General features: G+C 41.3%; 1 protein-coding gene and 1 long non-coding RNA gene across 2 annotated transcripts; both read right to left on the bottom strand.

Annotated features, from left to right (window-relative positions):
• Positions 1-1,759: 1,759 nt before the first annotated feature.
• LOC114571552 (uncharacterized) lies at positions 1,760-10,696 on the bottom strand. Its single transcript, XR_003694666.1, has 3 exons — positions 10,451-10,696; positions 10,273-10,327; positions 1,760-2,099 (listed from the first exon to the last, which is right to left on the bottom strand). It is a non-coding gene; the product is annotated as an uncharacterized LOC114571552 (long non-coding RNA).
• Positions 10,697-13,087: 2,391 nt separating this feature from the next.
• enc1 (ectodermal-neural cortex 1) lies at positions 13,088-25,967 on the bottom strand. Its single transcript, XM_028601883.1, has 3 exons — positions 25,642-25,967; positions 19,092-20,907; positions 13,088-15,729 (listed from the first exon to the last, which is right to left on the bottom strand). The coding sequence occupies exon 2, from the start codon at positions 20,899-20,901 to the stop codon at positions 19,126-19,128; it is 1,776 nt and encodes a 591-aa protein (XP_028457684.1). The 5' UTR covers positions 20,902-20,907; positions 25,642-25,967; the 3' UTR covers positions 13,088-15,729; positions 19,092-19,125.
• Positions 25,968-26,854: the final 887 nt, after the last annotated feature.

Genomic DNA, 26,854 nt, shown 5'->3' with positions numbered 1-26,854 from the left:
CTAAAGTTTTTTTCAACCTGGACCCTATTTTGCTATGTTTTTGTGTCTAAGTGACTGATGAGAACAGCAATCTTTGAAATTAGTCCAGTATTAAGTATGATTGCTGCAGTCGGCAGCGGCGAAACAAGCTACGATGTAAGTTAATAGAGCACAAGTGCTCATTTCGCCACTGACAGGCTCACATTAATATTCTTAGTGTCTGACAACATTATGGAAAGGATCTCTTCAGAGATAGACCTTTAAAACCTCTTTGAGACCTTTCTGTTTAACCAGAAACATCTCTGAAGACCCTAGCACTAAACCCACCAGACTCCATTTAAAAAAGCAATACTTTTAGCATGTATAGAGCCAACATATTTTCACATGTAAATCGGTAAACTATGTGTTTATTTCAACCAAAACTAGAGTTTGTGATGGTTGGAAAAGTGGGAATATGACACAAAACAGTTTTGCACAGTTTTATTTTGTTTCTGTCGACTTTGAATGAAGTGTATTTTACGATGCTTAAATTACTGTTTATTTACATGGAGTCTGGTGGGTTTAGCAAACCCAATTTCGCAGATGTTTTTACGTTTAAAAAAAGGATCTTTAACAGAAAGGTCGACCTCCTTAGAAATCCTTTCCAAAATTTGTCAGACACTTAGAATATTAATCTGAGCCTGTCAGTGCCAAAACAAGCACTTTTGTGAAGCTAAATATAAGCTGCACAATTGCCCCATAACTTACGTTGTAGCTTATTTCACCGCTTGCGACTGCAGCGATCTTGCTTAATACTGGACTAATTTCAAAGATTATTGTTCCCATCAGTCACTTAGACACAAAAACATAGGAAAATAGGTTGAAAAAAAAATGGTAGTTACCCTTTAAGGTGACAGGAATGCCACAAGTACAACACAGATTATTGTGGTTTTCAAAACAATCTAACATCTTTTCATGGGATTTGTTGACAATAACAGAAGTATAGAATATCATCTGGCATTGATTCATCCACATTTAGCCAACTTTATAGCAGTATTTGTGACTAAAATAAATATTATTATAATTGATGAACTTGCATAAAACATTGTTTAATTATTTATTCAAGTTCCGATTATTGGTACTCTGCGCATTTGGCTCATCTGTAAACAGAACAATACTGTTGTATGAAATTATGGTGTATGCTAAAAACTTGAAAATAGGTCAGACGGAGGTCATTTGCTTTTTCTACACCATGTTTTATATTGAGTCGTCAGATGATGTGATGAAATGATATCAGATTATGCATCAGGTCTAGTTCTACGTGATGCAGTTTGTGTCTCCTTTGTAAGACATTCTTTTCTCCTCCTGACATGTGGGTTTTGTGACAAGGTTTGTCATTGTCTTATTGTTGTACAATAATAATAACTTTAACTATCAATCCATCAGTTTTGGGGACATTCAGATAACTTCCATGTCAGGTGTTTACATTATTTCTCTATTTATGTACAGGCTTATGTACAGGTTATTTGCCTAAATGTTAAATTGCCATGTTAAGAGGAGGTGCAGCTGTTTGTATAAATACTTATTTGGAGACACGTTTCAGATGCTCTATTTGATAAAGAGTTTGATTTTTCATTGTCCATGTTTAAAGTAGTCGAATGTATGGGTACAGTATGTTCTCTATTTATGTCTCTCTAGGTCTCTGGAGCTGAAAATGAAAAACACCTAGTGATTTCTAGGTCAATTAACATTCCAGTGTCATTTCACAGAGAGTGACCGAGAGCCCCAGGGGCATTCTGGGATAACAGATGCGCACAACACACAGCCATACCATATTAAACTGGCTACACAACCTAAAGATGAAACCCACAAGAATGTCAGGCTTCAGGCTTTAGCCCCAGGACGTTTAATGCCACTGAAAAAGTCCAATTCTCTCTATGGTCAGATAGAGAGAAAGAAAAAAAAACACAGTACATGACCCGCCTCAGGAAACAGAAATGTAAAGTATTGAACGGTGACCTTGAGTGAAGGCCGAGATAGTGAGCCATCCGTGCTGGAACAAGGGCCAAAGTGGGTTCATTTGGACTGGACCGGAGCCAAAGTTGTGACTCTGTCAGCAGGTCAGCATTACTTAGAGCTGGCTAATGGAGAGGAGAGGAGAGGAGAGGAGAGGAGAGGAGAGGGGAATAAATCTTTGGTGAATTTTTAAATATACAAGGGAAAGAAAAATAATGTAAACAAGGAAAATAACTCAAACTGGTGACTAATATATTGACAAACACTTCTACAAAGATATGATTATTTTGGGTTTCTACCAGCGATTATTTATTTTATGGATTAATCTCTGCTATTTTGCAATTGATCAATGGATTGTTGAACATGAAAGTTGATTCATGTCCACTGAAAATAATAGTTAGTAGTTTGACTCACACAAACAAACACACACATGAAAAAACTCGAGGCTTAATGAAGTGCCGCTTTTTCTAGAGCTTTCAATCACATCTCACGGCCTTTGCCTCAGCAGGTGGAGCATGCTCAGTTGTCATGGAAACAACTCCATTTTTTATTTTGAACACGGAGATTTTTGAAGCCCTGGAAAAACTAGTTGTTGTTTTTGTGATTTTTAAAGAAATGTATATTTTTCAATTTATGTTTAGTGAAATAATAAAAAAAAAATGCCCGCCATATAGTTTCCAAAATGATTTTTTTGAATTGCTTGGTCTGTCTGAATAACCATCTAACACCCAAAGATCCAATCCATCCAAAGATTTTAGAATCTCGGACAGAACTCTTTGTAGTTGAATAGCATTGTGTCTCCATTTCTGCAGCATCAATTCCTATTTTTTTTTTTTTTTTTTTTTTTTACTGTCTCTTGTGAATCCGACAATGTTGTAGGAATGGAATGCTAAGTTGGTGGAGTAGGTACTCTGTCAAAGTTCGATGATGCAGATGTGACATTTTGTACTTTGTACAAATGTCCTACTCCCATGTAGGACATTTGGGTAGGTCAATTCCAGATGGGGGGCTTATTGTGAGGTAGAGTCAAGAGTTCGCAGTCTGTGGGAGAGGCTGGTGTGCAGCCTTTTTGGGAAGAAAAAACGGTTCCAGCTGATTAGTCATGTGGGAGGAGTGGGGTTGTATGTGCTCCCTGCATGTGATCTGATAGATCTGCTGCTGTTGCTGCTGTTCTCACACAAAAGTCAAGAAGAGTTGAAAGTTGAAAAGGGGGTCAGGGGATGTAAATGCAGAAAGGAAACATCAGTTTGAGGTGGACAGAGTGAAGATGGATAGTGGAAGAAACATGAGTGCTTGTTATGTTTAATCCATATTTAGTTTCTGTGAAACGCTGAAGACGAGGTGTGCGTCAAAATAAAATGTTAACAAAATCACAAACTGCCAGAGAGATGATTTGCCAATGGGCTAACGCTTTTTGTACCTACTAAGGAGATTTTTACTTCTGCTGCCTTCCAGCCCTTAACCATTTCAAATAAGATGCTCATATTTCTAAATGCTGTTGGGCATGGTAAGGTGTTATACTGAAGCCACACACCTAGTAAAATACTTACGTTAGTTACTAACATTCACCTGAATCCCTCTGCAACTTACATGTGAGGCTGTGAAGACAATTCTCCTTTCTTAGAGGAAATCCGTTTTACTTAAGGCTTTGTCATGTAAAGAACATATGCAATATTAAAAGCAATAGTTTGACAATTTGGGAAATACACTTTTTAGCAGTTAGAAGAGAAGATCCACAAAATGTTGTTACCTTTGGACAGAGCCGGGCTAGGTGTTTCCCAGTTTCAAGTCTTTATGATCAGCTAAGCTAATCATCTGTTGGCTGCAGCTTCATATTTAGCGTACAGATATGAGAGTGATGATTGATTGATGTCCTCATACTTGCTTTAAATTATACAAATTTAGAGTAGTGTTTAAAAATGGCCTCCTGATGAACAGAAATGCCATGACCTTCCTACAATTTCTGGCTTAAAACAGGCTTAAACATTTCAAACATCAGGAGTTAAGAAACAGAACGTTGGGAGGACAGTGAGGAATGAGCAGGGAGGTCTAAAGGACAGACAGTTGTGGGAAAAGAGCAAAATAAGCAAGATAAAAAGATCCTTTCAAGCACATTAACTCTGTTAAGCTACAATATATCATGCTAAATCCCCCTCAGCACCCCTGCCTATTAGCCATTAGCACGGAGGGACATGTGTGTTATCACATTCCAACACACTCTGGCCAAGGTTATGTCCCTGCATTTTTATGGAAGTGCACTTTCCAGCGATTTAAACACGCAAGATTTACTTTTCACCTTGGAACCACATGACAGTAGACACAAGGTAACACCCGAAGGTCCTGTGGTTATGAGATAACAAAAAAAGAAGAAAAACAAATTCTTATCAGTTTGCACCTGCATTGTGGCTGCTGACTCAGCCTGCGTGTGCTCAGGCTCAGATAGACGGTACTATTGGCTGTTCAGTGGTTCTGTATAATCTTTGGTTTGTTGGCTGGAATATAAACTTGAGAAATGAATGTGGTGCAGGTTTATAATTTACAAACCATTGACTTTACATGCAGAATTCATGAGATAGCTTCTTTTATTAACACTATTATGAATGCGCAAGAGTTGAAGATAAATTGATCGATACCACTCTCATGTCTGTACGGTAAATATGAACCAAGTGCCGGCATCAGGTTAGCTTAGCAGAAACTGGGAAACTGCTACTGTAGCTGCTGTCCAAAGGTAACAAAATATGCCTACCATCACACCGGAGCTCATTATTTAACACATTATAACAATTTAGTTTAAATACATACAAAAACCAAAGTGTAAAAGTGACAAGTTGTGGTTTTACGGGGGGGTTATGTGCTGGTCCGTCAAAAGCACGAGTGTCATGTAAATATATGTATATTGCACTCTCCCTCTCCCAGATATTGTCACAAATGCTTAATTCTCACCTCTCTCTGCTGGCCATTTTTTAATTCAGTCTTATTTTTCTGCTCATAATATGACCCATTTCCGTCACTGCCTCGGGAATCCACTGAGAGAATATCGCCTGTGACTTTGTCAAAGGGCAAACTCATTTTGCACCATAATTGAAATTGTCATTTCATTCTATCTTTTCAAAGTTTTGAGACAGAGAAAGAAGAAAAGAAGAGTCTTCTCAGCATCCCCTCACGGATAAACTCTCTTCCCTTTTTTCTACATTGAGCATAAAAAGGCTTATATTGGGTACACAGAGTCATGCTCACAGAGGGTGATGCCAGCACCCAAGGCCGTCTGCCTCCCTGCAGACTCTGCAGCTAAATCCCCCCCGCTAATCTCCAATTAAAATGGCGATAATAGGTGTTTGCCCAACTCAGTGCCCACAACTGCACCCCTGCTCCGTCCTCCCTCCTTGCGAACTCCCATCAAATCTGTCACAGGGGATTCAAACACACACACACACACACACACACACACACACACACACGCACAAACCCCATCAGACTCTTTCCAAAGTGCCTGAAGGATTGACCTAGATTGAGCCCACTTCACAAACTAATTTCTGAAAACACAAAGGAGGATTAGCAAAGATTAAGATGACAAAGTGTGAGGATTGAGAAGTAGCTGGCATAGGCCAATTATAATTACTGCCCTAATGAAAAGTGGACTGTGGCTAAACCTTCTTTTAACCTGTCCTGCCCAGCAGCTTGGTATGCAGTGTGAGGAGCTGGATATACCATGTTTTAACTGTGGTTAAACCTAGAGGGCTTGTGTTTGGATCTGCTCTGCTATTTAGCTGCCTGTACCTTAAAGAATATACATGATACAGTACTGTTCAGTTTGTTCTGCTTTTGCTGACTGGTCAACGTCTCACACACAGTAGCAATTAAAATCCTGTGCAATTTAAGGATCCTGAATGGACTGAGATTGTTCTATGGATTATATTTCCTCATTAAAATTCTCAAGGAAGCTTTGGTAACTGATGAAGTTGCACATTTCCAGTGTTTTCCTTAGTGTGGGTCTGTTTGCTCTCTTCTTCCATTGTTGTGGTAGACCTTCCAGATGCAGGTTGCTTGCAAAGAGTAGTTTACAGTGCTTAACCAGTAATTTCCCCTAACATATTCCATATGTGGGCCACATCTGCTATACCAGTGTTATTCATTAAAATCATGCATTTTAGAAAATTCCCAGCATTCATGTTCAAAAGTAAGAATAGGAAATCTAATGAAAATGGAAAATTCAATCCTCTGAGGATCACTTGAAAGGTTTAAATTTCTGCAATGTGTCGTACTGGAGTAAGAGCGACTTACTTCATCTAAATATCTTTTTCACCAGCGATTAGAGCGCTCAATGGTGTTTTAAGCCCCCAACATCGACTTCAAGGCAGCGCTGCAACCGTCGACTTCAAGGCACCTAACCCTAACCTTAACCCTAACCCTAACCATTGCCTAATCCTAGTGCCTTCCAGGCAGCGCTGCCTGGATGACAACATTGGGTCCATATGAAGCAAAATAGAGAGGAAAACATCTGTAAGGAGAACCAAAGTTTAATGTGGTAACTAAAGCCTTCTGCAAATCTGCGTGATACAGCTCCTCTGAAATCTCAGCCCCTTTGCATCAGTTCTGACGCAGAGCTTTGGCTGTTTTTGAAAAGTCGTCACAGCACATTGAGGACCGGGTGTCTGAGTGACTGCGGCAAACTGAATGTGTCTGTGGGCGTTTGGAAGTGTGTTCAAGCGCATGTGTGGTTTGCTGTGTTTATGTATGTACGTACGCGTGTGTGTGTGTGTGTGTGTGTGTGTGTGTGTGTGTGTGTGTGTGTGTGTGTGCGTGTGTGTGGTCCATTGCAGAACAAAAGCGGACACTCATCAGCAGAGTTGGCGTGTGCACAACACATTCGGAGCAGGAAAGAGAGGGAGGCTTTCATCTTCACTCATGCTTGCTGAGACCCCAATGGGGACCACATGCCTGAGTCAGGAAAGGAATCCTTTTGTGTGATTAATACTAAAAGTTTAGGGGTCCCCCGCTGTCAGGGCTTGAGATGCGGCTTCAGAGCCCCCATCGGGGGGTCAGTGGAAGCCAATGAAATCTCCCTAAGGCACAGATAACAACCTGCCACGGGGGAAGGCAGGCAAAGGATAAAACAGTCAAAATCCTAACCAGCTGTCAGACATCCTACATTCTGCTAATTACAAACTCAGTGGGCTCCCCCCCTCACCACCTACTGCCATCCCAGCCTCACCTCGGTTCCATCTTTAAGCCAGGCATTTAGTTAAGAAGGCTCTCATAATTGATGAAAGAGAGCGAGAAATGCAACTTCAAACCACAGTCTGACTTCAAGTGCTCATAAAAATGCCTGAGAAATTGGAGTTCTGCACACCCGTCGCGCTCATTCATTAGCTGCGGCTAGGCTACCTTACATCAGCACACATTCATTTATCAGCCTCAATGTGAGCATGCCTCAGTAAACATGGGCTATGTTTTTTTTTTATTGTTTTGGTTTGCAGATTAAGGTCTTAGCCTGGAGTTGTTTGTACAGACATTTCTGTCAGAGTGAAAGCAGAGCAGAAGTTTAACTGACAGGTAGTTTCAGGGGATCAGGGAGGGCCATCCTGCTGAGCATGATGGGTAATAAAGAGTTAGATTATCTCTCTCTCTCTTGAAAGAATTCTCATTATTTGCAGTGTCTCAGAGAGATCGAAGCAATCCAGTATCTATGTTAATTAGGAAAGTAAGAAGTCAACATTTATTATTATTAGTGGTAGAAAGTAACTAACTGCATTTGCTCAAGTATTGTATTTAAATGCAATTTTGAGGTTCTTGAGTATTTCCATTTTATGCTGCTTTTTACTTCCACTCCACTGCATTTCAGAGGGAAATATTGTACTATTTACTCAACTACATTTGTCTGACAGCTACAGTTACTTTTCAGATTAAGATTTTACATTAAAACACATTATAACATATACTAAAACACATTGTTTCTCAACCTGTCTAATGGGGGCCCCTTGTCACATTTCAAATGTCTATGAGTTGTTGGCAGTTCCTCTAAAGAGAGACTCCTGTAATGGTTTCATTTGAATAGCTGTTGGAGGCCTAAATAGATAAAATGATCCAATAAAAAAGCAAAGACTAGAGAAAAGACACCGATTTTTGTAGCAGAACTTTTTCTTCTTTTTTCCTGTCCCATTAATCATCTCACGACCCCTCTGATTTAACTTGTGACCCTTTGGAGGGGGCCCGGCCCCCATCTTGGGAATCACCGGACTAAACTATCTAAGTAGCCTATTTATAACTCCAACAACCAACTACAGTAAAATGCTACTTACGGATTTATGCATCAGTATTAACAATCTAAAAATCAATCAAATAATGTCATAAATAATACTAATCCTTTTTAGATATTTTACATTACATACATACATTTTGCTGCTAAGTCTTCTCTACCTTCACAGTACTTACGTGGGATTTTGAATGCAGAACTTTTACTTGTAATGGAGTATTTATAGATTGTTGTATTTGTACGTTTACTTGAAGAAATTATCGGAATACTTCTCCCACCACTGATCATTTTGAAGGATTTCTAAAAGCATACATCATGTCAGAATGATATAGGTCAATGCTCACATACTATCACATTATCCCTTTGTCAGTTTGAAAAGGGCAACTGACAAGGAAGAAGATAGTAACGCACACTTACATCCACCACCTCCCCTGTGACTTCCCTTCCTTAATTAGAAGGCTGAAGTTAATTGATTGTTTTGGCTTCCCATTCACTTCAGGAGAGACTAATGTTTACTGTTTAACAGACTTCACTTGAGCTAAGGTACCTTAAAGTGAAGTGAGTAATTTCACCCCATCGTCCCTCTTTCCTAACCCCCCCCCCCCTCCTCCCCCCTCCTTCCCAAACCACACCCCAGTGAAAATCCATAAACAGCAGAAATTGCAGGGCAAATGCCTTTGAGCCACACTGATTAAAAAGCCCAACAACCCCATTTCAAAGAGAACGTAAACAATGTTATGAGCACACATGCCTGCAGTGACTCCCCCAAACTGTTATTACATCTACCTATGAAGCCGCGTAGCGTTTCATCTTTCTGCGGTTTTCAGCAATAAGATAAGCCCAAGATCGCTGAGGTAAGCTAAGTGGCCTTAAAAGCATCCCTAAGCATTTAATAAGTATGTACTAATGACCCCCAAACACATATTATCAACATGAAAGCCTGATAAAGCTGCAGGATATCTAAAGGGTGAAGTGGTGTTTTGATTCACAGGCTCATAAATCTGCAGCTGTCAGAAAAATGAGAGTAGGTTTGCAGGATGGTTGCAACATGCAGGTATTGAGCCAGCTACAACAAAACACATCTGCCCTCTTACCTCCGGCACTTTGTCTTTAGTGCTAAGTAGCAAATGCTAGCATGCAAAACCTTAAGCTAAGATGCTGAAGATAGTGAACATTGTAGCCTACCTGCTAAACATCAGTAGACTATGTTAGCATTGTCATTGTGCGCATGTTAGCATACAGACCTTCGCATTTAGATCAAAGCCTCGCTGGTGCTTAAGTGCAGCTACACAGAGCAGCTAGCATGGCGACTTTTAATTTACTAGTTTACATCAAAAGTAAGACAGTTTTCAGATTACATTTTACATAAACACCTCATATCAACATTGTGTGACTTGCTAGTAATGGTGACAACTCATTATGTTGATAAAAAGGGTATTCCTGGTGGCATTAGATTTTCCACAAAACGTATTTGCTGTTCTACATAAACACACTTTCTTACCACTCTCGTGTTAAATAAATATGAAACCTCAGCCGGCAGGCAGTTAGCTAAGCTTAGCACAAAGATTAAAAACAAGGGGAAACAGCTAGCCTGGCTCTGTCCAACGGTGATACATGTATGTTTTTTTTATTCAACTCCAATGCAAATACAGTAAGCATATTTCCCAAAATGTCAAACTATTCGTTTAATTTTAAGTGTGTTGCCTTTAAAAGTCTTTGGAGTTCTTCCCAACGCTGTCAAGGTCAGTCACGTATTTGTTGCTCCCCTGTGTTCCATTAATTACAGCGCTTTTCTAAATGTCCTCATCTGATGGAAAATCACTTCAGGTGATGTTAAAGCATTAAATTAGCTGGTGGCTGCAAAGCAAACCAATCAGCAGGGTATCTGGATAGCCACAAATTTTAAGGATGGGGTCAGCTGCATTATCCCAGGAGGAGGCTAAGGTAATGACACAAGTGAGAGACAAAGGCACAGGCAAAGAATGAGAAGGAAAAGAAGAGCGGAGCCATTGTGCATTCGAGCAGGCCTCCTTAGACTTAAGTACCTCTCATCCATTTTCATTCAGCCTTCTCACGATAAGGCAGGGGGAAGGGTGCAAGCTGTGGAGGATAAACAGAGGACTAATGAAGTCACACAAATCACACAAAAAAACATATTTAAAGACATTACAAGATACAACAGAAATTTGAGCTACTGGAAACAAACAAAAATAAGTATTCCACCTTCCAAACATCCCTGCAGCCAGACATCTCTCTGTATTGCACTGCAGGTTGAAGGAAGCTCTGATAAGGAAATCTTGTGTGATGTGAGCCTTGCGTGCCTCTTTCTTTAGCAGTCCAGCAGATGCTATTTTATCCTCAGTGTGTTATCTCCTGAGTCTGCCTTGTGGTCCAGATAAGCAGGCTGCAGGGCTTTTGAAAGGACAGTAAACTTTCTTTAAAGTAGGCACAGCAACACATTCAAATGAACTCTGAAAGGAAAGAGAGAAACAGGAAGTAGCATCAACAACTGACAGGACATTTCAAATTGAATTTAAAGTTAAAGTTAACTTTGCCATGAGAAGATCAATGCTTTCAATTTCATTTCAGGACATCTGACAGGGATAGACAGGCCCCTGACACAGTCCCCCTTGCCTGAGGTGCATCGGTCCTCAGCTGCCCGCTTGAATGCTGATGTAACTCAGAGGTCAGAGCGAGCTCAGCCCAGTGGACGGCTCTCTCATTTCGAAAACATGCCTGACATGATCACAGTGTCTGTGCGTGTGTGTCTGGAATGGTTTAAACCAGCTCCACCCTGCATTTCTTTTGTGGGCGGTCGAAAGCTCAGAAACTTACGAGGTTTCTTCAGCATTGTATCAACCTACCTGCGCCTTCCCCCAGCTGATGAAATCCTCCGAAATCCTCAGGGATATGGTCTTCTTTTCCAGATCTGTGTGATCTTATTTATATGCAAACTAATGACAAAATACTTCAGTAATGTGTAATTTTTGCTCTGCACATTCAACACAAGTAGCCAAGCACCTAACTGATAACTTCAATTTATTAAAGAAACAGTGTGAAGATATTCTAGATTCTTATCTTCAACAAATCCTATGAAAAGATAAAAACCAAAGATAAACTGATCTTGCTAGTAGGTATTGTCTGTGTGTCGTACAAGTATTATGGCCAAAGGAAGTTTTGAGAATAGTCATAATATAAAAAAATAAATTTAAGTCGTAGTGTCGATGATTTCAAATATTTGAATTCTCAGTAGGAACCAATGAGCTATGTGCTGAGCGCCACAGGCAGAGAAAGGAAGTCATTAAGTATTGCTGGGTTTGGTCTTTCATTGGATTTGTTGACAGAGAAAGAAAAGAAAAACATAGAACACCAGATTTATCTATGATTTGTTGTGAAAAACCTTAATCTTTCTTCAGGGATACCAATAATGCTCTCTACTTTAAAAGTTGTTGAATAAAATAATAAAACTATTTTGTAATTTATCTTGGTAGCTAATAATGCCTGGACTGCTTTTTTTCCTATATCTTTTCTAGCTTTTTATTTCCTCTAAATCTAGATCATGAATAACTGTAATTAGACATCTACTGATGCTGACAGTGTAGCGTAAGGACATCTGGAACTAATTTTAAATGTATTGGAAAATGTGTGAGTGCACACTTGCATGACTGAGTCGCGGCTAATGCCTGTGTTGCCAGGGGACGGTGACATGTAGGTACATTGTTTTTATCACAGTCAGCCACACATACAGACTGCCCACACAAAATACTAGACTTCATAGTCTGTTCAGCCAAGCTCTGCATAAGCTAACAGCACCCAAAGGATTCACAGTGTTGAAGGGTTGAGCCATCAGTGGTATGTTCTGGGGGGGGGGGGGACCTACTTCCTGGCGGACAGGAAATTCAACTTCCTGTCTTGATTAATGGGGGGACTGTTGGATCACACAGGGGCACTGAGGGGCCTCCCACACACAGAGCTCCCACAGTTCACCTTGAATGTTAACCCCTCTTTTTCTGGGCTGGTTCTCAGCCAGAGAGTGTCTGAGAAAAATCATCTTGTGACAAGTTATCTTGAAATGATGTAGATAAGATATTCACCAGCTCATAACAACATGTCAGCGCATATTGTGACAGAGAAAAGAAAGCTTATTTATATATCAAGCTTTCCCCAGTATATGGGTGTATGTTGTTTGTAAATGCATGAGGGTCTGGATCCAGTAAAACTGGTGTTACTCAACCTCAAGTCACCGGTCAGCAGTCTTGTCAGGCAAGAATGTAAACAGTGAAAAGACTCCTGAGAGCTGAAGGAATGCAGCGAGTGGCAGTGTGCTCTGCAGTCACTCACTAATGGGATGTTGGACTTGTTATAAACCAGGGAGCGTCGAACGCAGGAGCAAATATGGCAAACCACTTTGCAATGCATTTCACTGATGAAAAGTATGAGAGGGGGCGCAGGAAGTGTGAGGGGAGGCAGGTCAGGGAGGGAGGGAGGAGAATAGAGAGAGGGGTGCTTTTTAAGATTTCATGTTCTCCTCCAGCCCCCACAGTTTGCAGATAAAGGTTGCCATTGCCAAGGTGACTTGACAGAGAAAAGGGAAAGTATCTGGCTGTTTTGCCTGTTCTTGTGCGGGAAGCTTAGAAGCCAGAGGCACAGATAAGATGATTTCAGTCCCTCCTCCACAGAACAAAAGCTACACGCATGATATACTGCCTTAAATACCTCAGGACACTTTGGCTGCTGTGTTCACTCCAAAGCTGCCTAAATATGCGAAACATGCAGTCATGAAAAGGCACCTTATGCTGTGCTGAAGCTGCTTTTCCCTTCTAAATGATCTCCACACTGAAGAAGACAAAGACACAATGCTTTACAGTCAAGAGGAAAAAACTCTTATGTTTATTAGCCATGAATTTCACATTGTGAAAAAAACGTACAAAATAATGCCATAAAAAATAGAAATTAAACTCTTACATGACAAAGAAAAAATGAAACCGATGCACATTGACAGTGTGTCTTTTTTCTGTCTAATTTACATCATTATGTGAAGCAAGATACTGTGCTCCTATCTGAGCCAGCTGGATATCCAGACAAAACAGAGGAAAAGCGGAGGGCAAGAGTAGAAATGGGAAATGCCACTCAGCAATTAGGTGCAAATTGAAGGGGAATTCATTACTCGCTGTTGCCAGGGAAACTTGCGTTCTATGGGGAAAAAATGCTCCTATCTGATTGGTGGGGCCAAAAGCTTTGTGTTCAGTGTTTGGAGGAGGTCGTGGAGCCCCAAGGTTCTCCACTGAAGTCCTTAAAATTGCCAATAAAAGGATGAACTTGTGGGTGGCTTAAGGAGCTGAGCAGGAATTTACAAAGCTGTTTACCAATTGATCCCCACAGACTTGATTTGTTTCATGAATCCACAAGGGAGGACATTTGAAAAAATATATACATATTCCACCAAAACACATTGAAATTCAATGATTTCATTAATATTCAGTTGTAAAACGTCAATGTTCAGGTCACATAGACAGACATACAGACAAAACACTGATTAGAGTTATCAAGGATTTCATATGCAAGTGTTTAAGACATTCTCTCTTTTTGGTCTTTCAGAACTTGCAAGGTTTTCTTTCTTCCTTTTTTTAGGTGCATCATTGACACTACGGTGAAAAGCACTGCGGTTTCTGCCCTTATCAATGCACAGCTTACTGGATTCTCTGGAACTCTTTCTCAACCCAATGGTAAAGAAGACTGTGGGTTAACACCTCGAAGAGCCAAGATAGCACATGTGACAGTCCTCCAGCTGCCCCAAGGACAGCTGCAAAGACTGTTGCATTCTTAACCATGTCAAGGTTAGTTACTGGGTCGCATACCGCACCGTTCCAGCAGCCTTATCTGTTTTTATCATTCAGATTTTCATGTTTTGTTAGTACAGTTTGGACCCTGACGGGTCTATTTAAGACAGGTCTGGACCCAGGTGAGAGCTTGAAGAGAATCTATCAGAGGTCAAAATAGAATTTCTTTCAACACCATTCAGTCTTTTTATCGGGACAGCGACCCTGTGGCCTGAAATGCTTCACATCACCAGTAATCCGAGCCATTCTTCCCCTTCCATCAATACTCTGTGAGAGGTTAACCTCTGTCTCTTTTGAAAGAATTTAAAGTTCCTCCTGGGAAAGACTGAATTGTGCAAAATGTAGCCCAACTGAGATCAGATAAAACACAACACCTGGCCATGCATGACATAACCCGAAAGATACGTTCACATAAGAATGCAGGCAGAGAAGAAATAAATAGGATTAAACATATTAACAGAACAGAGTAATCATTGTCATATAAATTAAGCCTAGATTGCAGCAAGTTTAAAACGAAACTGATTCATTCTCAGTTTAGGTTAAGGTGACAAGATTTCTGTGACCACAGAGAAGAGTTCATGCCAGTTTTACTGAATCACTATGAGTGGACATGCTCTAGAAAGGGTTCAGCCATGACTCAGCAAGCGAGCAACTGCTTTTATCAGAATAAAAGAAGCACAGCCGGTCTTTTACAGCATTAAGTGTACAGCTGAATGTGACAGTGTTCTTTCTGAAGCGATGGATGGATCCTAACTCTGAATACCGCCCCTGTGTATAGTGGGTTAGTTAACCGGCGTTCAGCGGGTGTTGATGCGTAGCTGCGAAACAGCAAACATGTAAGTTTGTGACCCCGAGGCACCTCGACCCCCACCGGCAACGCACAGATCCCCTCCATCCTCCTCAACCTCAGCTGGTGTTGGTTCGTCAACACCTCGTGGCATTCAGTGACGGCAAACTGCCAAAGCCTTCATAAGAGGAACACTCAAAGGTCTGTTTCTGTGTCAGAGCTGTTAGAAGCCCGGCTTTGAAAGAAGAAAATAAAAGATACAAGGGGGAAAAAACAAAAGAGCTTATTAGAGAAGAGAAAGAAGTGATTTGCTCCTTCATTGTGCCTTTTATAAATCGGCTATATTAAGTTAAACTGAGTTTTTTTTTTCCTATAGCACACCAATCAATTGCATTCTCCCTTCCTCAATGTAAATAGAACATCCATCATGCTATACACTGCAGCCTCGATGAAAAGAGAATATTTTTTCTAACTTTTTTTTATCATAGAGAAAAACATCAATGCACATTCTCACAAGCCTGTCATGACTAAATGGGAAAAATGCAGGTTGTGTGATATGTTTGCAGTCCTCGTATGGCAGCATGAAAGCATATGCCAGATGTACACAAGGTTGGAGTTTGTGCCTCATAAAACAAGCAGCAGTTTGTTTGGTTTGTTTGCGTAAGCTACTGCCCTGTTAGGCCTCAGCGTCCTTTTTGGAAATGAGAGTAGACATCATTCCAGTAAAGTATCCAGCTTTTGTCCAGTTTCTGCATCTTTGCAACATCAAGATGAATGCGGGTGTCTGTACATCACTGCTTTGCGTCTCTTTTAGAGGAAGATAACGTGTGCTTCTTCACAGTTGGAGTCCAGTAGATGATGCAAAACAGGGAAATCTGAGGGAGGGAAAAGAATAACTTGTTAAACAGGCAAATAAGATGCCTGTAAGCAAACAACGCTCAACAGTTTAAAGGGGACTTTTTAATTATTTAAAGTATAAAGGAACAGAAAATAATACGCTAGGAAAAAAAGGCTCAGATTTAAAGCTGCTGGGTCAATCACAACCCTTTTTGAAATTTTAATTCCTGCTTTCATTACTTTACATTGTAAAGGTATGGATGATGTATTAGCTCTGTATCTCCTGCTAGACTAATAGATTTGGTGAATCCACCTACTCTGTTTCCTCAGTACAGCCCTCTGTCAAACTTCTTACCTCCCCCTCAGCCTACTACACTTTTCACATCCAAGTGTGTTTTACTCTTAGAATTTCACTCTGACCTTTTCAGTTTTTAAAAGCCTTTACTTAATATGTACTTATCTGTACGGCACAGATGGTTACAGACTTGGCAGCCCTTAGTGTCTAATGTGAACGTAAGATCATCAGCTATCTCTGTTTGGATGTGGGTCCTTTACTTTGCTGTCGTTGCCAGAGGACGTACATGTGATGAGGGAATAAGTAAACCTTGACGAGCACTTTTTACCCAGTAGCAGTTTGGGTAGGAGAGAAATGTCTTGCACTGGATTTCAGTTTGTTTCAAGTTCGCATTTAGCGAAATACATTTATGGACTTATAAATCAGAGTAGTTTTTCTATCTCTTCTTATTCACTGCACTTAACTACATGCTCTGACACTTAACACTTTGTAAAAATGACATACAATGTTTTTAAGGAAAAGGTTGGTAGATATACATTTTGGGAAATATGATTATGCGCTTTCTTGCAGAGAGTTAGATGAGAAGATTGACACCACTCTCAGGCATTCTTCTCAGCAAGAAAGCAAATAAGCGTATTTCCCAAAATGTCAAATGATTCCCCTACCACTATGCACATGTCATGCGTCGTTAACTGGAAACCATTGATACTGCCACATTGCCATGGGAATTGGAAATCCGATGAAGCTGATCAGGTTACTTTAGACCAAAATGTATGTAGAGACTGCTTTGTTTGTTGTGATGCTACATTAGTTATTATTACCACCCGGAAGGTTTTGTTGGTTTGTATGTCTGTCATGGATTACGGAAAACTACTGGCACGATTTTCATTAAACTTGGTGGAAGTGTGTAGCATCCGTGGGCCAAGGAAAAACCCATTCAGTTTTGGAGCGGATCTGAATCACAGGGCAGATACACAACTTATTTTTCACTTTTGTTGCAAGATAGGGCATTTGTGCTGCATTAATGTGGTGTCAGAGTAATCGGAAAAATTTGTTCCAGTCTGGGGAAAATTCACATTGCATTAACATTGTGAGAAAGGGCATGGCTTGGCGGAGGTCTCTGCTCTCTGAGTGCCTCCCTAGTTTAGTCATATTCTTAATTTGTGATATGACACAACATATATTCTGCAATTTGGGTTATTCATTAATTAGTAATGTAGTTATATTCCCGTAGCCTAAAAACATTTTCCTGGCCATAAAGCTGCATCTCAGTTCAATTAATTATATCATTCAAGCAAACAATGAAACCCTGCATTTGTTTTCTGTTACATTTTGTGTGTAAGTAACTTCTAAATATCTAAAAACACCAACATTCATCCTTTGTCAGTACCTACTAAAAGCTTTCCAAGGAAAATAAATCTTAGACAAGTTAGACTTGTTCCCCAGGGAAAAACTGAGAGGGAACTTTGTCTTTCTCTCACAGCTACAATCTCCTTCTGTGAGGTCTAACATACTTCCTTGCCCTTTTATCCCTAAACAGTCAGCTTTCTTTTCCATTCCTCCACATTTCGTCTTTTTAACTCGCTCAGTGAGGAGACTGTCAGTTGCCATGACAGGCAGGCGCACACCAAAAACAAATTCTGTATTAAATTAGTGGCAGGATTTCACTTCACTGAGCACTGTGTTGCATTGGCTTAGAGATAGTTCAGACCTTCAGTCTAATCTCTCCTTTTCAGAGATGAGTCACTGAAAAGAAAGGGAATAATAAGTCTTAACAAATATTTCATCCTGTGGAGAGGAGGAACATCACTGTGTTGCAGCAGTGAAGCTGCTCTGAGCTGCTTCCTGGCATTATCACATGGGAAACTGTGCTGTGCTGGACAGCTGGGGAGTCACTCTAATTCTCTCCTCGGCTTTCTCGGGAGCTGTGGCCCCTCCAGCCATTTCAATAAATACAGCAAAATGAAAAGGAAATGTGTGGGGGCATCAGTGTAGGGTGTAGCGATTGTGTGATGTGATGTGATCGTGATCCTGCAGCATGCAGAAAGATCAGCTTTGCCAGCTGACTACCCATGCTCCACATGCGTCTGGCCTGTTTATCATCAGAGCGGGAGAGCAGGCTTAGAATGAGGTAAAGAATATATACTGTAGATGGAGGCTAGAGACTGTAGAGTTCAACGGGACATTTTCAGAGCGAGACCACCCCTATCAAGGATAATGGGTGTCTGACTGAGCAGAGGGGCGGCTCTCTAGCCCTGCAACTCTCCCTCCTCACTTCCTCTGCTGCCACTTCTCTCAGTCACCTCTACTTGCAACCTGTGATGAATGGTTTCCGACACTGCGTGAGTCGCTGCCTTCCCTCTCACCCAGCGTAAAGACCATAACCTCGTCAAAAGGAAGGCGACTGAGAGTGGATTAGCCTCGCCAGGGTGTAGCCTGCTGGTGTGTGGCTTGCCTAATTGGCAGACCCCTTTTCCCTCTTAGAAGGATTTCCCCCACAGGAGCAATAAAAGTATCCTATTCTCTTTCAATTACCCTCTCTGTCCTTCGGCCCATCCCCACAGCCACATAACTCACTTAACTAACGCACACAAGCCCCTATCAATCCCCCCAGCCCACCCACCCTCCCTCCTCTGTTCTCCTTCCTCTCTTCTTCCTTACTCACTGTCAGTATTTAGAAAAAAGAGCTCTGTATCTTTGCCAGATTTGAAGCTTCTCTGCCAAAATGTTACAATGTTTATGTAAAGTGAAGTGTGCAAATGGAATATCAGCCAATATATCATTATATATACCTCCACCGATTTAGCATTACCCTCCCATAACATTGTCGGACTCACTAGCGATAAAAATCGATATCGATGCAGCAGAAATAGAGATTTCATTCCATTCTTCTTCCTTGTCATAACCTGGCGCCTATATTACCCACAATGCAACCAAACCACCAACAGTGAGATGCTAGCCTCATGCGGTGATGAGGAGCACGCTACAGAGGTCTGGTAAGCTAATTTTGTTCTAAATTCACAGCCCTAGATCTTCAGATCTATTGTACAACTTTTTTTACATATGCAGTGGTACTCTTAAGACCTGTAGAGACATGAAACGTACCTCATGTAAAGGGTATAGGTAGAGGGTTTTAGGCTCAAGCAGGCAGATGTTTCCAGGTGCTGACGAAAGCAGTGGGAATGAGCGAGTATGGCACAGTAGTGATGCTGTTCCAAGCATCCAGCGTGGGGTCATAGCAGTCAAGAGTTTTACACCGCTGTGTGCCAAAGTACCCACCCACCACATACAGTTTGTTCCCCGATGCCACAGCCTGGCAGCTCATCCGCTTGGCCGTCACGTCGCCCACTTTAGTCCACTGGTAGGTGTCACTGCTGAACTTGTAAGCCGAGCATGCTGAGAACTCTGTATCCCCGCCCATGACGAAGATCTGGTTTCCCAGCACGGCGGCGGCTGTGTAGCGCCACGGCTGCGGGCAGGACGCGGGCACAGACCATCGGTTCTCCTGCGGATCGTAGCACTGCACCTTGGGCAGCTTGTCGTGGGTGACGCTGGTTCCTCCAAAGGCAAAGAGCTTGAGCTTGACGCTGACCACTGCTGCATTGCTCACACCCTCTCTCAAAGGAGCCACCATGGTCCACTTGTTTGCCACTGGGTCAAACTGTTCCACCTGTTTGAGCGATACAGACGGAGAAGCTGGGAGGCAGCCAGTTGCTGCCGTGTGACCTCCTACCACGTAGAGGCAGTGTTTCAGCTCGGCAGAGCCATGGCCAAACCTGGCAATGAGCATGGGTGCTGCCTTTGACCATTCCTCTTGGACGGTGTCGTAGACCCACACATCTTTGGACACACCATTCTCTGAGCCTCTCCCACCAGTGATGTACACCTTACATCCGATGGCGCAGGCGCTGAACTCCTTCCTGGGGCTGGGAATGTCTGCTTTGGGGATGATCTCTTTGGCTTTCTGGTCCACCAGGTACAACTTGTCGCACATGAAAGTCTGCCCTCCCAGAAGAAATAAGGCATGGCTGGTCTTTCTTGGTCGAGCACACGGGCTGTTAACGACGCCATCGTTTTGCAGGATCTTAAGCTTACAGCGGATAGCTTCATCCACGAGCTCCTTGCTCTTGGGCTTTGCGTTGATCAGCTCTTCTGTAGAAACGTTCTCCATGAGAAAGATGGCAGGCAGCAAGGCCAGGCGGACCGTTCTCAGGAGCTCTGGAAGGTGGCAGTGTCTCTTGTCCAGGTCATAGTTGATCCAGTTAAGGGCAGCTTCATAAACCAGTCTCTCATCTTCTGTCTCTAGCTCCTCATGTGACAAAAGCTGCACCACCATATCTTTGGGCAGTTGGAGGAAGTCCTCTGTCTTGCAAATAGCGGGAAAGTTGCTGAGGCACATGCCCCAGGAGAGCTCTGACAGCTTGGTGCACTGGTGGGCGTCAGACAGCAACAGCATGCCGAGGCAGTTAGTTGGGTGAAGGTTTCTCTCTAGGAATTCAGCACAGGCATCCCGGATGTCCTGAAACTCTAGCATGTCCCCAGCCTCCAATAGTGACTCTGCGTTTTCCTCGTTGATGACCACACGTGATGAGTACGCATAATCCAGCAGGAGCTCTAAAACCTCCGGGTGGATGGAGTCACGGAAGTCGACCTCACTGGCCTGGCTCTCCCTCAGCCCGCCGCTGAACATGGCCTCAAAGTAGCGGCTGCAGGCAGCCAGCACGGCCCGATGGCAGGGGAAGGAGCGGCTACCTGCATGAAGCAGGACGTCTGTGAAAAGTTGTTGCTGCCGCAGCGAGTTGAGGTGCATGAGGACACTATCGGCATAGGAGGACTTGTGGAACAGGTAGATGTTCATCGAGCCAGTGCTGGCTCGCGATTTTCGGTTCTCATGGACGCACACGGACATTTTCATTGAATCCTGAAAAAGTAAAGACAAGACAAATCTCTCTTTAGTGCATTTTATATTTAAAGTGCATTACACAAGGTTCTACATGTTTTGCTGAGGAAATTAGTTTGTCACGGTGCGGGTTATAGTAATTTGTTAGTCTAAGTAATTTTGTCTTTAAATTCGCACATATGGGGTAGAAATATAAATGTTGTTGTTGTTGTTTTTAGATTATTAGTGTATTTCAGTCTATGAATTCACAATCATCAGCTTTTGTAAACAGCGTCAACTAAAGAATTTCAAATCATTTTTGAAATTCAATAAATGGTTGCCCTTGATGTGCCAGTGAGACAACAAGAGACAAGTCCTCTGTTAAATTAAACCCTCACGTCAATTATATTCGCGATGGGAATAACTTTTTGTGAGACCTGAGAGCATCATAATAATGACTTTCCCGTAAAGAGGAGGCAAGCTTTCAGTAATATGGGAGCCTGTTGCTGTTCAGACACAGGTTAAGGGAAGACATTAGATTATGTAAGTGTTATAAGAATGTATCTTCTATCATTTAACCTCCATCTAAATTTACTGAAAAGTGTTATAGTTTGCCTAATTCTCAGCCATGACTACAGTAAAGGCACGTGGTGTGATTTTGATGCTGGAATATGACATTTTGCAGCCCTAATATTCATACCATGACGAAAGATGCAATCCTTCCCAAGAGATTGAGAGACATTAAGCAAGAGATCCAGAGATTTCAAGTCGCGAAACAACATACGCCTGGGAGTTATGAAGGTCAAGTAGATAACAATTGTCTTTTCACAGAAACCACAAGGCTTTTCTACCTTCAACCCCAAGCAGCACTAATCCCCCTCTTTTAAAGATGCCATGATTTACAAATAAGAGTCCCTTTGCAGAGCTCTTTCAGAAAAGAGAAAAGAAAGAGACAGCAGGACTCTTTTAAGCCACTGGGTAATGCACATAATTTACTCCACTCCCCTCCAGAAAGTCACAGCTTCCATCTTCACTGTCCTTGCCCTGTCCTCGCTCTGAGCTCACATTCATTCCACCCAATTTCCAGATATGTCAAGAGCCTCCAACACGCTGTTTTCAGAGGCACTGAGTCCCTCCCTGACCTAGTTAATCCACAGCTGTCAGATTCTTTGACCAGATTTACAGATATTTTAAGTTATCTTCTAGGTATCTCCAAATGATTTAAGGAGTGATAGAAGATTGCTTAATCTAAAGAGTAAACCTTAAGACCAACAATGCGTATTTATACCCACAATATGCCTTTTTAGTTAGGTGGTTGTTTGTTGTTTTTCTCATTGACAGCAAACAGCTGCAAGTTCAAGTTTTCAAGACTGTATGAAATGTATGAAAACCAGCTTAAAAGAGAGTGATAACATGACACGGACATTTTGTATTTGTCTATTATCATTATTTTGGAGGAACTACAATACTGTTTTTTACACCATGAAAACTTGTCACAATTGTAATCTATTGTAACAGACTGAAGTCAAGCTGACCACAGCTGCCATTTGTTTCTCTGTCAGTGAGAACGTGTTTTACAAACCTACAGCTGGTGCGAGTTTGACTCTGAAGACGAAGATTTTTTGGAGAATTACCACTTCAAGACTTATAGAGTTCAAAAGTTCCCAGGTGTCATAAATGATTCCTCTGCAACCCAGCTGCGGAGAGGAGAGTTTCCATTATCCTTAAGTTGCATCATCTGTTTCAAAATCCTAAGAATGCTGTTTCATGAATAGACAATCAGATGTGAACCCTGTAAGTACAAAGGAAAGACCAATGCAGCTTTCCAGGAAACGGTGTCACTCACGCCTTTGGCTTCAACAGAACTGTATTACATCTTATAAGTTTCAGGGACATGATTAAATTCCGGTTCAACTAACTCCCCAAACCAGTTGCTACCCCCAGGTTGGCTTTTTTGTTGCAGCTGTCATTGGGGGAAACACAACCTGTGGAATGTATTCCATTTGAAAGTATTCTCACATATTATGAAATACGTTATTTTTTCATCATAATAATTCAGATCTCATTTATCACAACCTGATTAAATACAAAACCAACCTTGGTTTAACAGGATTTATTGCATTCCAGCACTGACAAAACTAGCAACTCGTCAGCTTGTAGCCTCTGGCTCAGCTACTCTATAATGAGAATATCTTGTTCTTTCACCTGCGCATGTCACCTCCCACACACACACACACACACACACACACACACACACACACACACACGCGCACACACACTGCAGCTCATGTTTAATGTCTAATTGGGAGTTGTAAGTGGCTTGATTTGAATAAGTGGCCCTAATAAATCCGGCACTAAATTGGAGAGGTTTTGCAGATACTAATAATTAGCATGTTAATAAACATAACCTCCAGTAGCTGACAGGCAGAAAACACTTCAGGAAATCAATCAAACAAATTGACAGTTGTGATTTTTTCAGATTATGCAGTATAATAATTATCTGCTCATATAGCAGGAATAAATTTTTTTAAACAATTCTGCATCACTTAAGGTGTATTTTATAAAAATAAGTTCACATACACACAGTGACTGCAGGAGAGAGAGCTGAACAAAGAGAAGAGCAGCAAACCAGATACTTGCATCATTTGCATATTAAAAGCCTGCATTATCAACTAAACCTGCAGGTCCTGAAAAACCTGTGTTCATCTATATGTAATTTAAATGTGAATGTGCCCTTTGTTACAAATGTACTTGTCCTCAACATCTGTCCAGTAAGGATGTTTTATGATTGGATAGTTTCAAAGTTTAAAATGATATTCTACAAGCTACTAAATGTCCATCTGCTCATTAACCCAACACATGTAAAAACAGGTTAGGTTAGTGCAACCCATATTACTTCAATTTGGTTGTTCACAGTAGACATTGTTACAGTGTGACGAGTTGCCGTGAAATTCCTGATACTACTAAAACTGTCTGACCGATATTAATGTCACATTTTTAAAAACATTCTTTGCTGAAACAATTATCAGATGTTGATCATCAGGAAATTAATCAGCAACTATATAATTGTAATCACATTGGTCTGTGAATGTTAATTGAATATTTTTGGATTTAGTTGGACAAAATGATCAATTTGAACACTGGTTGTAACTGACTATCAGTCTTATATCTGCACTATATAAGAATAAACATGGCTTTCTTTTAATCCTCACTACAAGTTTGTATTATTGCCAGATGAAAGATACTAACTAACTAACTAACTAACAACATTTTCGCTATGACAACTTGGTTTACTAGTGGTTTTAGAACTGACTTAGAAGTGACTTAACTTGTATGATGAAAAAAATACAATATATTTTTTAGTACTAATAAGATGATGTATCCACTTTGACATCTACTGGTGATAATAGGTGTTATCTATTACATGACTGTTTATTTAGCACCGCGAAGGTTATTTGCATATTCATTGTGAGCATAACTTCACTGAAACCGTCAAATAGTTTTGATCATTGATAAGTCATGTCATTTATTCAAAAATGCTTCACATTCTGCTTCAGCTTCTCAAATGTGAGGATTTGCTGCTTTTTCTTTATCACGTCTCACAGCAACCTGACTAACTTTAGGTTTTGAACTGTTGGTTGGATAAATCAAGCAGTTTGAAGACGCGATTGGACATTTTCCCCCAATTCTTTAGGCTACATTTTTTTTATTAAATCAAAATAATTATCACTAGATTAATTGAAAACTAAATTCAGTTGCAGCCCTAAAACCAATTACTTATTAATAACTAGTATTGTTATTATTTTTCATCATGTGCTCATTGTATTGTAACTTGTCAGGCTATTTTCTGTTACAGTTACAGAGTCAGTACATTCACACCAACGTGCCCTGAGAGGAAGAAAATATGCCAGCAGTGGGAGAGTGAGTGATTGGCTGGATGGCTGTGAGAGTTGTCATCCTCATCCCCTCTACAGAAAAACAGATCCATAGGCACATAACAGGAAAGCACATACATGCCACACTCACAAAGCACGCAGTAAAAAGGCATGCACATGCCGCCTCTGGACTTTATATCAGAGGCCTGGCTGGCTGCAGTCTGTGTAAAATCATTGCCAGGTGTTCACAGTCAACCATGGACTCAGGAAGAGGGATGGTGGGAGAGACTTCAAAAGTAAACACCAGGCTTATATAGGCCAGTTCTGTGCGTCTGCCACTTGGGAAGAGAGAAAAAAAAATTAAACAAGACGCAAAACAGGAGGAAACACCAGCAGCTATTGATCTGCATCCATCTTAATCTCTAATTTATAGTCTCACTCACCCCAGCTGTCCACACACATCTGAGCGATCTTTTACTGTGTTTAAACCAAAGCCATGCCACTTAAAAATAGCGTTTATCACCAAGAGGAGCGTGTCACACCTTTAAAACCATGTCAAACATCTCGAGGATGCATGAGTATGCAGGGACAAGATGCCGAAGAGACCACAAAGGACTGAGAGGAGATCTCATGAAAATAAAGAAATAGTAGCCTACAATCAATGCGCTGGGTAGAGTATAGCCAAGCGATAACATAATATCGACACAATCAAGGAATGATAACAATAATGGAATGATAACACTATTTCTTTTGTCCACATGAGCCTGTTTTCTGTTGCGCCGGAGTTTTCCATCAGCAGGTGATCAGAAAGGGATGCTGTTACAATATAAAGATCTGTTAATAAGCTATAATAGATGTCACCTCTATATAGGCTAGGGATGTGATTTATTGTCAAATTTACCTCTTTGGGTGAAAGCAGGAGTTCAATTGTGTCCGCGGTATCCCTCGAACATGCCACTTCTGAAAGAGCCACGATGCGAACCTTGCGCTCGGGGTTGTGTGAAACAACTCCTTGGTTATTTCCCGAAAAGCTGGCGGATTATCGGTGAGGATGAGGCCGTTTTCCTCAGATAACGCGCAAGACTGTCTGCAAATCCCGAAACAATATACGTATCTATACAAAGACCTCGCTTAAAATAAACGGGCTTTGGTGTAGAGGATGAGATGTTTGGATGCGTTCCTCCAGCGCTGCTGCTCTGCTCCTGTGTGACGGTCCTGCTCTTGCGCTCCCACTCCTCTCTCACTGGAATCAATGGGTGTGTTTACACTGAGAGAGGGGGAGGACCGTCACCGCGCGCAGGAAATGGGGAGAGAGAGAGAGAGAGAGAGAGAGAGAGAGAGAGAGAGAGAGAGAGAGATAGAGAGAGAGAGAGAGAGAGAAGGCCTATGCAAAAAGATCTCCCAAGGCAGGAGTTTCCTCCCACACACACACACCCACACACACATACACACACACACACACCATCATCATCACCGTCTTCTTTAGGTTGAAGTATTTTTGTATTTCCATTTTGAACTAGCCTACTTTATACTTTTACTCCAGTATATTTCAGAGGGGAAATATGGTAGGCTACTTTCTTCTCCAATTTGACAATGGTTACTTTTAGCAGTAGTGCAGGAAGTAATACCTTAAGTACCTGCATTCAAATTCCTAGAAGTAGGTGGTTGGCAGCAAAGTAAAAATACTTGTTCCACAGAAAAAATGGCCCCTGTGAGTGATATAGGCTACTATTAGCCTATCAGACTGTTACTGATGCAACAATGAGAGAAGCTTTTATACTGCAAAACATGATGGACCACTGGCCACTGTACAGTTGGTTATAGTTATAGTAAAGTAGCCTAAATTAAATGTATTGTTTGTGTTGTGCTTTTAACTAAAAGAAAAACTACAGTGATACATTTCAAAACAATAGCATGTAGAAAATACCATAGTGTTTGACTGAGTTATAGCAAACTCACCACTGACTGCTATAGGCCAATATAAATCCATAGGATTATAAAGACATTGTGGTTTTTGGTTGGGGGTAGCTGGGAACGGGAAGTCCAATTATATCCCTGGACATCTTGTGTGAGTCACATCTGTGGTCCTTGTTGACAAGACTTTTGGCTGTGAC

Source organism: Perca flavescens, chromosome 16 (assembly GCF_004354835.1).
Source record: "Perca flavescens isolate YP-PL-M2 chromosome 16, PFLA_1.0, whole genome shotgun sequence".
NCBI classification, from domain to species: Eukaryota; Metazoa; Chordata; class Actinopteri; order Perciformes; family Percidae; genus Perca; species Perca flavescens.
The sequence above is the reverse complement of the archived record's forward strand: the minus strand, read 5'-3'. Positions and strand labels throughout refer to the sequence as shown.

Excerpts from the sequence above, each read along its gene's own strand:
- enc1 (XM_028601883.1), bottom strand. The coding sequence starts at position 20,901 with ATGAAAATGTCCGTGTGCGTCCATGAGAACCGAAAATCGCGAGCCAGC.